Below are 13321 nucleotides of genomic sequence, written 5' to 3'. Positions count from 1 at the left end.
GTAATAGAGAAGACCCTAGTGTTATTTATTCAAATAGCTCCCAAATTTGGTTTGTTTGTGCCTAAGGTTCCATCAATGTAGTTTAATATTTTTACTCTGAGGTTTTCTCCCCTGTTATATCTAAATATATCCCTATGTACCTTTTGGTCCAATATGCATGTATGAAACTTATGAAGATCAGTTTCAACCTTGGGAATATTCTTTTTTATTTGTGATCCCACCTAAGGTTTCTTGGGGAATATCAGACTTTGACTCCTCTCCATTCCTCTCAGAATTGTCCTTGACAGTATCATAGTATAGGCTATTTCTATCTCTACAGAAAAAATAAAAAGGATCCTTTGCTGTCATGTAAGCACTCAGATGAACTATCTCAAACACAGAATACTCTATTTAACACAATAAAAAACAATAATAATTATAGTGAACACTTATATAGAAAAGTTTCTTATCAATTTGTTTGATTTTCATAACAACCCTGTGAGATAAGTGTTACTATTATCCCTATTTGGCAGATGAAGTAACTAGGACTGAGAGATTTGTTTAAAGTCACATAACTTGCTATATGAAGTTAGTTCTTATTACACCATACTCCCTTCAAAATATAAAGCCCATAAAACACAAAGTACTTGGTACCCAAGGTAATGAACGTGAAAACAAATCTCCTCTTTCCAGTGGCCTACTCTCCCCAAAGATCTATATAAACTTCTAGACTCATAGTTCTGCTCTAGAATTGCAGGTCCTCTGTCAGAAAAAAAAAATTGCTTGGGATTGAGAGTTGATCCCTTTTCTCTAATCATAGACATGGAAAGATTGGTTCTTCCATATTTGGGATGTGACAATGGCTGCTGCTTTGATTTCTGGATTGGTCCTAAAACACTACCATTTGATTCAGAAGACTTGTTTTCTGAATTTCCTGGCCTGTCTAATAAATGAGTTGGCTCCACTTCTTCTGATCACTTTCCCCTCTGTGGATGTATGGTCCTTTAATCTCCTGGGGTGACAGAAATTCCCAGAAGGGCTGTGGAGATGCCCAGGCAAATCTTCTCCAGTGGGTAGATCCACTCTCCTTTCTCCCTTGTCTAGAAGCTCTTGTCCTCTCCTTTGGCCTCTTTTTTCTCTCTCTATCTCAGTCTCTCTCTGTCTCTCTGTCTCTCTTTCTCTGTCCACCTCTGTCTCTATCCCTGCTTCCTCCTCTGCCTCTCTCTGTCTTTCTCTTTCTGTCGCTCATTCTCTCTGTGTCTATCTCTGCCTCTCTGACTATTTCTCTGTCTTTCTTAGACTCTTTATTTCTGTCTCTGTCTTTCAGTCTTTCCCAGTCTCTTTCTAGCTTTTTCTGTCTCTCATATTTTTGTTTTTTGTCTCATCTCTATCTCTGTCTCTTTCTCTCTCTGTTGCCCTCTCTCTGTGTGTTTCTTTGTCTCTTTCTGTCTGTTGATTTCTCTGTCTCCCTTTCTGTGTCTTTGTTCCTTTTTAAAAGCCAAGCTCATGTCTGTGACTAGGCATGACTATATAAATCATCAATAAGAGTATTATTAATAGGCTAATTTACATCTCGTATATGGACACATGCTCAATGCCAGAACTAATACTTCAACTAGGGGTGACAATGAATACTATTACACTTTGTTTTGTCATTGATGATGTCCTTGTTAATGAATACTATTGAAATCCCAACACAATGATTGATCCCAACACAATGATTGATTCTCCTGTATCTGAAAACTTGTGCTTAAAACTCCTTCATTTATACTATAATGTGAATGGGTTTGTCTGCTCCTCTATTCAGAAATTGTTTTGATAGGAAAGAGTTGAGAGGAAGCATAAGACACTGAACTACTAAAGTAAGGGGTGAGTGATTAGAAAAAATACAAAGAAAATGAGTTTGAGGGCACTAAATACAAGTCATTTATTTCAGTGTTGCTGTGGAATAGTACTGGAATAGATACAATCTAAACATCAAATAGTTACCTTCCTGAGATCTTGGCAAATGAGAATTAGATTGTTTGAAGGTTTTGAGCAGGAGTAGATTGGAGAAGAGAAAACTTACAGGAGAACATGAGAGCTGTGCATTGTTTTCTGGTTGATGGGATATATTTACTCTGCTGAACTTCAGGGAGCAAAAGAAGAAGCAATGGAAAGAAGTGGTAAGGAGACAAAATACACTGATCAAAGGCAAAATACCAATCATCAAAATTCTCTCCCAGTGGTATGGGTTACAATAAGAAGGAGGGAGATTCTTCCTCATTGGAGTTCTTTAAGGAAAGGCCAGATAAGTATTTATTGGACATGCTGTGTGTTTGTGTTTGGGAGAGAGGTAATTGCTTTTCATATGTGGATTGAACTACAGTCTGAAATACTGTGATTCTGTAACCTGTAGTTATTAGTAGAGTGAATAGGAGCTAATATAGACAATGTGAGTGTCACCTTAGGAAACCTGGGGAAATTCTTCAGTTTACAATCTATTTCTTGCATTTTGATGATCCTTTTTCAACCTGGACAAGTGGACCATTTAAAAAATCATCAGCATCATCATAATTATCATCATCAGTTATTGATCATTTCCTTACTCCCATGGATACATGATATTTGGCAAGCAATTACTCTTCCTGGGACCCCAATTTCTCTTCCATTTAAGAGAGGAATATACCTACAGGATCACTAATATTCTTTTTAACCTTAAAGTTCTATTGTTCTGTAGTTTTCTACTAAGAGCTTTTAGGACACCATGCTAAATAATGGGAATCTATGGAGATATTAGACACAGTGATGATGACCTCTGAGGGATTTACAGACCACTTGGAGAAAGAGAACAAGGACATAAGAGGAAATATAGAAACAAAGTGGTGCTCATTGCTAAATGTATGTTACAAATAATATTGTAGGACAAAATGAAGAAAAAAGAGAAATTCTAGTATGAATTAGCCTAAGAGATGAGATTTTTTTTCTGGGTAAAAGCTTGGTAGGAGGGATTTGGAGAAATGATTTCCTTTTATTTCTTGTTCTTTCTTACTGTTGTTTAATCCAGAATGTAGCTTTCCATGTTATCAGCTCCACCTGATATACAGTTAATCATTATCTCAACCCTCCCATAATATCTCCTCTGCGATCTCTCGGATCCTTATTCTCAAAAGTTCAAATGACCCCAAGTCCTTGGAGCTGACTTCCATGTATTTGCTTCTCTAGGGCTCCAGATCAAAGTTAGTCATTTCAGAGACTTCCCACAGCCTTCAAAGGAGTAGAGGAAGTTCAGAGCCTAAAGGGACTTCCTTATGGGTATGATTCAAGGAATGGATAACTGGTCTCCAAGAACTAAACCATTCATTCCTTGTCAATCCTTTATCTCTAAAAGTGAATTCTTGATTAGTTGAGCACAAAAGTTCATAAGCCAAAAAAAGGGGTTTAGAGGGTCAAGCATGTTAAACAATGATTACAGATTTAATCCAATGCTGGTTCTGTTACTAAGCATTTATAAGTGATCCTGTATAAATTACTTCATCTCTTTTAGTCTCAGTTCCCCTATCTGTAAAATGAAGGGAATAGTATATTGTATATTAGTATAATCTTGTATATTGTAAAATAGCATGTTTTAATAGTATGTTAAGCCATTTGAAAGTACTGTCCCTAGATTCATTCAGGATTGGCTATTGGCTTTGACCCCTTCTATATAAGGGCCTATTTCTCAGATCTAGGGATCATATATGACTGCTAGTGGTCCCCTCCTATAATATTATTTCCATTTTCTAGTAGTTTCTTATTAGTAACTTGAACATGTTACACTAAACATGAGAAAAAATAAGAAAATAGCATAATTATTTTTTCTGAAGGAACTTGATATAGTAGAGGCTATCAATTGAATACACAAAGGATTGATTATCTCTAGCACTTCCTACAAGTGAAGAGATTACAACCTATATACTACTTCTTATTCTGTGAAATGCTAGTCCATCTCCTATTAATCATGCAAAGGGGGTGTTCTCGGTTTCTAAGTATTTCATAGACATGAAGATGGCATATGGGTTACTCATCTGTTGTCAACCTATTATGTCTATGAGATTGAACCACCTCTTTTTCTCATCCTACATCTCTTAGTGGCAACATTAAGCTTCTTTTGTTTTGTGCACAAATCATAGACAATAACCTGTGGCAGGTTTCACCCACCACCTCTCCATTGTCCTTTGATTGACTTGCAATAAGTAAGGTTCTTCAAGGATTATAGTGTACCTTGACTTGTAGCCTCCATCAGAGGAATATGGGTGTTAAAAGTTAGGCTTTAATTTTAAATTATATAGTTATGATACAAATTAGGTGGAAGTAACTGTATAGAAGAGGGCAAGCAGAAGGGGATGAGATATTTCAGTATAGGATTGCTTTTAGTTGAAGAAAATCAATAAAAGATTCTTGGAGGAAATGGAATTTTATCTGGACTTTTAACAAGATATGGTAGGGAATCTGTTCATAGGCAGAGGAAAGGAGGTAGGGGGCTGTGAAAAGTCTTTGATCAGGGGAGTAAAATGGTTAGACCTGTGATTTAGGAATAACTATGAGATATGGATTGGAATGAGGAAAGACTAGTCAGTCTGGATAGTTTTTTTCTGAATTATGAGGAAGTTTCTACATTTATTGAGCTGTGACCCACAATTTTTAAACCTGCTTCTAATGGGATAAAGAATAGTATTCACTATTATACTTTCCACCATGTAGTGAGCTATTCTTTCCATACACATTCTCTCTTGATAAATCCCAGAAGGGACAAATTCTGAGGGTGACCATAGGAGAATGGGGGAAAATCTATTAAAAAGTCAGGGAATAGGTCTTTGCTTTTGCAAGTAAAAAGAGGAATTGGAGACCAAAAGTAAGTGCTATAAATGTGGGAAACCCTCCAGACTTGAAGTTGCTGTCTTTATAAAGGACACTGATAGCCCAGTGGAAAAAAGTATTCAACTTAAAAACAGGAAAACTCTAGTACAAATTTTGTTTCAGATATTTATTGGATTGTGACCCTAGCCAAGTCACTTAACATCTCTCTGCCTCAGTTTCCTCATCTGTAAAGTTAAAATAATAATTGCACCTACTTCCTAGGATTGTTGTGAAGATAAAATGAGACATTTGTAAAGTATTTTGCAGACCTTTAAGTGATGGCTATTATTATTACAAATCAACTAGCTGTCTTTAATTTCTCATTAGTAATGCATGGTGAAGGTCAGTGAGCCATTCTCCTACCTTGATAGAATATACATGTAAATTTTGTTGTTCAGCTGTTTTAGTCATATCTGATTCTTTGTGACTCCATTTGGAATTCTCTTGGCAAAGATACTTGAGCAGTTTGCCATTTCCTAGTCTTTGTTTTGCATCGAAAATAAGGACTGTTTTGAAGTCACAATGTAGTACATAGTCAACCTTTCCTTTTTGCCATTATACCAACTACCATCATGACCCACCCTCCAGGTCACTGGGAGGCATTCATGGAGCCATGAAGGGAATATTCCTTAGGGCAAATGAGCCCTGAGATATTATTTTCCCCTTGGCTCCCTCTTCACTATTTGCAGAGTAGCCCACATCCTGCTTTGTGTGGATTGTCTTGGAGTATAGATTTCATTGGTAAATGTAGGTTTCTATATGTCCCAGAAGTCTTTAGCAGTCTTCATGTTGGATGGCAGAGAAGGAAGTGGCAAATTATATTATTGATTTCAAAGTGCTTCTGCAATTGGAGCCTTGCCAAATCTTTCAGGGGGCAATCAATCAGACACACCTATTCTTTTCCCACAGATTACCAAATTGCATGTGAGTTAACTCTCTTACTTCCTTTTAATAGATTTATTGCATCAAGAGAAGGGACTATGCCTGAGAGCCCGCCTCTTCATACCTGGGAGCATATAAATTTCAAAGTCTTTATTGAGATTGACAGGGACACAGCAAAATGGGCAACTCCATGTTCCTGGGGTTATGGCTGTTATGTTGCCAACTTCTATTTGCAGGTATTGTTACTGATTATCATATTATGTATTATTCCTCCAAAGACTTATCGAGTTAAGTTTTAATGTTTTAGACTTCGGTCCTAGACTCTTCATTTCAGAAGTAATTTTGCTACAAATGAAGGCAGCTGGTAGAACTTGGTCATGATTGTTTACAAAGTGCACATAGCAGACTTTGAATAAGTTTTTGTTTGATGAATTGGATGTCAGACTATTTCCTCCCTTGGAGAAAACAGGAATAGATGAAAAGAGCAATCAGAACTAGAGGAGATTAATTGGGATGCCATTGGTTCCATTAACTAATTGTCAAAAGATTGGTTTGGAAAACAACATAGTTGTTATAAACTTGTAGAGCAGCTGATTGAAGGATATAATGTTTCTCCTTGTGCTTTTTGCATTCGTGGCTCAAATGAAAAGGATTTAGAATGTTTGATTCAATGTAATCTCCATGATATGAGAATGGGCAGGGCAGATTCTCTTGATAATTTAATGTTTCTTAAAGACTTGTAACTTGAATTCTGCCTGCAGTTATGTCTCTCTTAAAAATACTTCATAATTGGAGTACACACATAGCTAAGTGGTTTGAAAATAGAAAAAGGAATCAGGAAGCTCCCCTTGTGCCTACCACAGCCTTTGCCAGATGGCCTGAAGCTAGCTTCTTAATCAAACCTGAGTATCAGATGGAATAGATGGCCACATCTCTGCTGAGCCAGGGGCAAACCTGGCTAGTAAACTGGATTCTGTGATTCTTTCCAAGACATTTTTCATAGGGCTGCTAACTGAGCAAATGCTTAGTCATTAAATGTGCACAATGTTTTAAATTGTGCGTGTGTGTGTGTGTGATTCATGTATTTCAAAACCCTGTGTTTTTATGAAAGTCAATAATCATTGTTGGTTATCTTCATCTAGAGGGAAAAGATCAGAGGTTCTAGAGGTTATGTTTCACCTGGTAATTTCATTAAGATGCTAAAAGCCAATAATCTCCCCTACCTTTTACTCTCACAAAGACTGAGTGATAATGAGCATCACTAGTGTGTGTGACTCATGTATAGATTATTGTGCAGTTAAAAGTCAGGTGTTCTGGCTGATGGGTTGAGTGATAGGTGAAAGCAGAGTTTCCATCTTTTTTTGTCATCGGTTTTTATTCTCCCTACTGCATATACATCTTCAGCACCATTAGGCAATGCACTGGTGATTTATTAACTCTGCTTTAGTGGTGTTTCTCTAGAAGGCAAACCTTGCAAAGACCAAACTCTCTCTCTCTCTCTCTCTCTCTCTCTCTCTCTCTCTCTCTCTCTCTCTCTCTCTCTCTCTCTCTCTCTCTCAAATTTAAACTCTTAACTTTCATCTTGGAATCAATACTTGCCTACAGTCACAGCTAGAAAGAGTCTGAAGCCATATTGAACCTAGGACCTCTTGTTTCTGGGCCTGACTTTCAATCCACATAGCCACCTAGCTGTCCCTTACTCTCCTCAATTATAGTCAGAACTTCCTCATGAAACTCTGAAAAGGGTTTTAAAACCCCACTGTCCTTGGACTTGCTCTCTATTGGAATTGACAGTAGTCTTGAGGAGGTTGAGTGAAAAGAAGTGAAATATTTAACTTTCTAATCTTGAAAATGTAAGACCAGCAAATCTAATTGATAATGAAGAATAAGCATCATAACTTCTTGCTTTCCAAGATTAAAGTAAATTGACCTAGGTATTTATTGACCTGAAGGATTTTATGGGAACTATCTATCATTAGCTAATAGAAGGGCTGGAACTTTTGGCTCCAAGCCCTATCTGTCATCAACAGAAGCACTGAAAAAAGAAATTCAGCTGAATTACTCATTCTTGGATTCATGGTCAATCTTGATTCTCCCAGTGCAGTTTAATAGTATAAGGCTTTCTTTTTTGGCTACTCTAGTGATGCCTGTTAAAGAATTTTTCTTTCATCACAATTGAGTGGCTGTGTGGTATTTTGAATGGATTATAGAACTTGGCATTAGGATGTAGGTTTTTGTATTGATTCACTTATTATTCCTATTTACAGTTGAGGAAACTGAGAGACAGAAGTTAAATGGCTTACACAGGTTCATATTGACAGAGAGAGTCTGAGGCTGTATATGAAACTCATCTTCCTGACTTAAGGCTCATCATTCTTATTGTGCCACTCAGTTTTTTCCCCTTTTTTCACTATATTACTATCCCAGTACCTTACTTTGCAATTCTCCTTAACTAGGGTTTCAGTCAATATTCTGTCCCTCTATCATTCTCCCCTTCCTCTGATGACCACTTTTGTGTTAATAAGAATATTCATAGTTATGTTGGGTATGGGGGAGAGATATCATCTAATTCCAAGATGAGACTAAATTAAAATATTTTCTTCTAGAAATAACTTCCAAAATTCTGGGGGTCACCACTGATGCACTGTTTTATAAAACAACTAATTTTTTTGTGCTATGATCACAGTATCTGGCACCTTTTTGCATCATTTTGCTTTTGTGTTAGATAAATGAGTCATTTGAACAGATATTAAAGGGTCTTTTTAATTTATCAAAGGTTTAATTTGGTTTAATTCAATATGCTTTTTTATTCAGTGCTCCTTATGGACAAGTCACTCCATCAGGTACTAGAATTCAAAGACAAAAACAAAATAAAAGTAATCATGCACTCAAGAACTTCTATTTTGCTAGGAGAATGCAACATATAATGCTGATGGTGATGATGACAATAGCTAGGATTTATATAGATTTTTAAAGTTTGCAAAATACTTTGCAAATAATGTCTCCTTTTGTCCTCACAACAACCTTGGGGAGCAGGTTATCTCCATTTTATAGTTAAAGAAATGGAGGCATAAAATAGATAAAATGACTTGCCCAGCATACATAGCTAGTAAGTATCTGAGGTCAGGTTTGAACTCAAGCCTTTCTGATTCTGGGACCAATGCTCTGTGCCCCTTGGCTGCCTCTGAATACACAAGTGAGAAGAATAGAAAATAAATTGAGGGAGAGAAAATTAATCTGGGGTATCCAAAAATACTTTCTAAAGGAGATGGCAAGTGAGTAAGCAGAGCCTTGAGGGAAATCAAGGATCCTGTGGGGTAGAGGGAGCGCATTCTAGACATGAGAGTTAACTGGGGTGAATTTCCAAAGTAGGGAGTTAGAGTGTCAAGTACACAGATTGGCAAGTATTACAGTCTGTTACTCATATGAGGAACAAGGCCTCCAATCTCATCTATGATAGTAAAGACTTAGAAAGCTTTCTATAGTCATATCCACAATTTAGGGAATGGTAGTTTATGAATGTAAAAAGACTACAGTCTCAGATCTACTATATCATATGCAACCTCTATGACTTATTGTTGACTTTCAAGCAATTGAACAAATAAGGGAATATAGAATCTTTTTAAAAAATTTTTTTTTTCTGGTTAGTGTTGAGTTACAGAGTGGAGGAGAAGAAGAAGGAAATATTTCAGTCTGCGTTCAGACTGCATCAATTCTTTCTCAGAGGGTGGATGACATTTTTCATTATGAATCTCTGGGGTTGTCTTGGATCACAGCATTGCTGAGAATAACTAGGTCATTCATAATTATTCATCAAATATATTGCTGTTACTATGCATAATGTTCTTCTGGATCTTCTCTTTGTACTTTGCATCCGTTCGTGTAATCTCAGATTTTTCTGACAACATTCTGCTCACCATTTCTGAGAGCACAATGGTATTCCATCAAAATTATATGCTACCATATGTTCAACCATTTTCCAATTAATGAGCAACATCTCAAATGCCAACTCTTTATCACCACAAAAGAGCTGCAACAAATATTTTTATACCAATAGGTCCTTTGCTTTTAAAAAAATCTCCTTGGCCTACAGATCTAGATTGCATTTATTTCTAAAGGTGATTCCATTCAGAAAAATACTACTGGGTAGAGATGCAGATCCCAGACTAAGCCTTCTTTTTAGCTACGTCTAACAGTTGTAGACCTTTCTTTCCAGAAGCCTCTGGTATTTATTTCTGATATATGCTGAGAAAAACAGACTCAGTTAGTTCAGAACTCTTTTGTTTTTGCCCTTTAGAAAAGATCCTGGGAAATATGTTATTAAGCAATCAGAAAGTCCCTTTTTGTGTTAAGTGAGGGTTCAGTCTGGAGAGTAGGGATGAGAAAAGATAGTGATCTAAAGACAGAAGAACACTATTAAAAACCTAATTATATTCATTTTGCTTTCCCCGTCTTCTTTCCATCTCATATCAGGGCACCATCACAACCAATCAGTCTTTCTGCACAACATCCCTTTGGTGTTTTTACTGAGCTGCTGTACTGGTGTGAAAGGGTTATGCTTTCAAGATCACATACTGAAAAAAAATATGGAGTTGAATTCAGATACTAAAGAACCCTACTATGTGGTTATCAGCCCTCTTGTCACAAGAAACTGAAATATATGTCTAGAAACGTTTTAGAAATTGAAAAAGCTTTTCATGAGAACTAAGGATCCTTTGTTTTTTTTTTTTTCAAATTTGTGATATTTTTGTAAATAGGCAGCTCTTGTAGTACATCTGAACTGCAATTTAACTTGTTGAATTTCTTTGAACTCAACTTTTCAGTAAACTTTTATTTTCAGCTTTAGTAGGTATTTCCTAATGAAATAAAAGTTTAGAATCGATCTCATTTAACTTTCATTGTTTTTCATTTTGGGAACAACAGCGGTCACGACTGATTCCAGGACAAATACAGTGGATTTCACCACAGGTAAGTCATTCTAAACTCCATTGTATTCGGTGGTTTGGTAGTACTTGTTGCTAAAGCTACATGGTGGTAAATTGCACATTAGTTTGATTGTATTTGAAGATTAGAATGGGTCTCCTTGGGTAAAGACCTTCCTGTAATTTTTCATTGACTATTCCTTTCTCTTCAGAGGTACACCTGCTGGATCTGTAAAGGCAAGAGTAAGATCATGGAGGGAACACTGAATTTGTTGAAGAGTCCTTGGAAAAGACTTAATTAATTAACTGAAGGAAAATTAAATTAATCAACTCTATCATTTTACTTTCCAGAAATAACATAATTTCCCAGCTATACGATTTACTTGCTGAAATGTATAGCCAAAATCTCCTTCGCCTCAAACCAATATTTTACTAACTAGCATTTATATTGTGTTTCAATTCACAAAGAACATTACTCATGTTATCTTATTTGATCCTCACAACAACTCTGGGGAGTAGATTCTGTTATTATTTCCATTCTACAGATGAAGAAAATGAGGAAGCATTAGCTTCTCTACCATATACTTACTGAATAAGTACAATTGGAGCTGAATCAGAAATGGCTTCTTTTCTACTTTCTATTCCTGGAAATGAGTTCAGGAGGTAGTGAAGGAAGTATATCGGAGTGTCCTCTGGTACTTCCTTTCTGTCTCTGGTCATGAGTATCATGTCAGGGTCAGGCATAGAACAGAACCATCTAAGGAAGGCTGTCCCTAAATAGCTAGAATATTAGAAATATTGGTTCCTGCTGTTTTCTTCAGAGATACCTTGTGGATCAGGAACACAGCCTAGAGACAGTTTACTTAAATTCAGGGATGCTACATGTATAGGCAGTAGTTTCAGACAGTTTACTCACCAGCAAAATGGGAACAATTACAGATAGGTTAAAGTGAGTTAAATTTTCACCATAAACGTAAAACAATTTACCCAGTTACCCAGGAAGTAAAGAGCAGGGAACATTCAGACCAAAATCTTCTCATTCTTAGCCCAGCATATTTCCCCCACTATTATGGCTCATCTACTTCATAACTCCTATACTCACCTCAACTCAATAAACTCGACTCTCAATTCTCTACTACCTAATATGGCCTGCTGGTTGCTCCATCTTCAACTTTTCCCCCAATCCCCTTCACTCTCTAATTATGAGAAACCTTGATGTTGATCAAAAGATTAAAAAGAATAAAGTTGAACAAAACCCTCATATTTACGAAGTTTATAAAGTTTACAAAGCACTTATCTTGCAAAAAACCCTATGCTATGGGCCACAGAAGCATTCTTATTACCATTTTACAGAGCTAGAAACTCAGAAACTCACCCAAGGTCAGTGACTTAATCTCAAAACTAAAATTTGGACTTGTGTTTCCTAACTGATTTTAGAGAAGAGGCAACATGACTAGAAAGTAATAGAATTGGGATTCAAACTTAGGACTTCAGATTCCAAGACTTATAATATTTCTGTTATATCATATTGCCTCAGGCAGTTATTTAATCTGCAGTGTTTCAATAATTACTGTGTTTTTTTCAAGTGCATCATTTTCACTGCCTTCCCAGCTTCTCACTAGAAGTTCTGAGGATGATGGTAGACATGAATGATAAAGAAATATGAAAGGCCATATGATATAGTGGATAGAGCACTGGATTTTGCAATCATGAAGACATACATTTAAATGGGAGGTGGACTTTAGAGTAACATTTTAGATGATGAAAAAATAGGAGTTGTATTCGAATTCTGGAGAACACTAAAATGTGGTTCTTAGACAGTTCTCTTCTCACAAGAAGCTCATGGATGTGTCTAGGAAGAATTTTAGGTACCTAAAAAATTGAATATAAACTAAATAAGGGTTTTTTGTTCCCTTTCAGAAACTACCAGAAGCACAAGTGGTTAAGTCTTTTTTAAAAATGTGTTTTCATGTACAACTTGTCAAATAGTAAATGTGGACTTCCACTTCATTAGGTTTTGTGGAAGTCTAATTTTGCACAAAAGATAAATCTGGGGTGGTAGTAGAGAAGATTATTTTCTCTAAAGAATCTTTTGCTTCCCCATGACCCAATCTTGAATTTTAATTTTTTCATTCTTGACTTAAACATTAGTGTACCTCAATGACCTCATCTGTAAAAAGAGAAGTTTGCACTCTATATGATCTACAAGGTCTTTTCCTGCTCCAGAACTATGATGTCCTAGAAAACTTTTAGGTACAACCCCCCCCAACTCTTAATATAAACTAAGATAATCTTTTTGTTTGTTTGTTTCGGCAACTTTCATCAATACAAATGGTAAACCTTTTTAAATGCTGCATTCATTTACAACTTTTTATGTTAAAGGTGGACTTTTGTTTCATTAGACTTTGTGGAAGTATGATTTTGTACAAGAGGTAAAGCTGGAGGGGGAGTGGGGGAGATTATTCTCTCTAAAAAAAGTAATCCTTTGCTTCCCTCCCCCAAATCTTGAGTTTTAATTTTTTCATTCTCAACTTAAACACTAAATATTTACCTCAATTACCTTATCTGTTAAAATAAGAAGGTTGGACTCAATGATCATTAAGGTTCTTTCCTGCTCCAGAACTGTGACTATGATTAGCAGGCTTAAATAAAGGAAACCT

The 13321-nt window shown here is 36.3% G+C and overlaps 1 protein-coding gene across 3 annotated transcripts in view; it reads left to right on the top strand.

The window, feature by feature from the left end:
- Positions 1-5875: 5875 nt before the first annotated feature.
- Positions 5876-13321, top strand: part of DMBT1 (deleted in malignant brain tumors 1) — a 91668-nt gene continuing 84222 nt past the window's right edge. For 2 of the 3 annotated variants that reach the window (XM_016427574.2, XM_016427573.2), the window contains exons 1-2: positions 5877-5975; positions 10663-10707. In XM_016427574.2, the coding sequence (XP_016283060.2) occupies positions 5918-5975; positions 10663-10707 (103 nt within the window). In that variant the 5' untranslated portion in view covers positions 5877-5917. Of the gene's footprint in view, positions 5976-10662; positions 10708-13321 lie in introns of all 3 variants that reach the window. The other variant, XM_016427572.2, reaches the window with a different exon arrangement.

The sequence above is a fragment of the Monodelphis domestica genome, chromosome 1 (assembly GCF_027887165.1).
Source record: "Monodelphis domestica isolate mMonDom1 chromosome 1, mMonDom1.pri, whole genome shotgun sequence".
In the NCBI taxonomy this organism is placed as follows: Eukaryota; Metazoa; Chordata; class Mammalia; order Didelphimorphia; family Didelphidae; genus Monodelphis; species Monodelphis domestica.
This window is presented reverse-complemented; position numbering and strand designations above follow the sequence as displayed.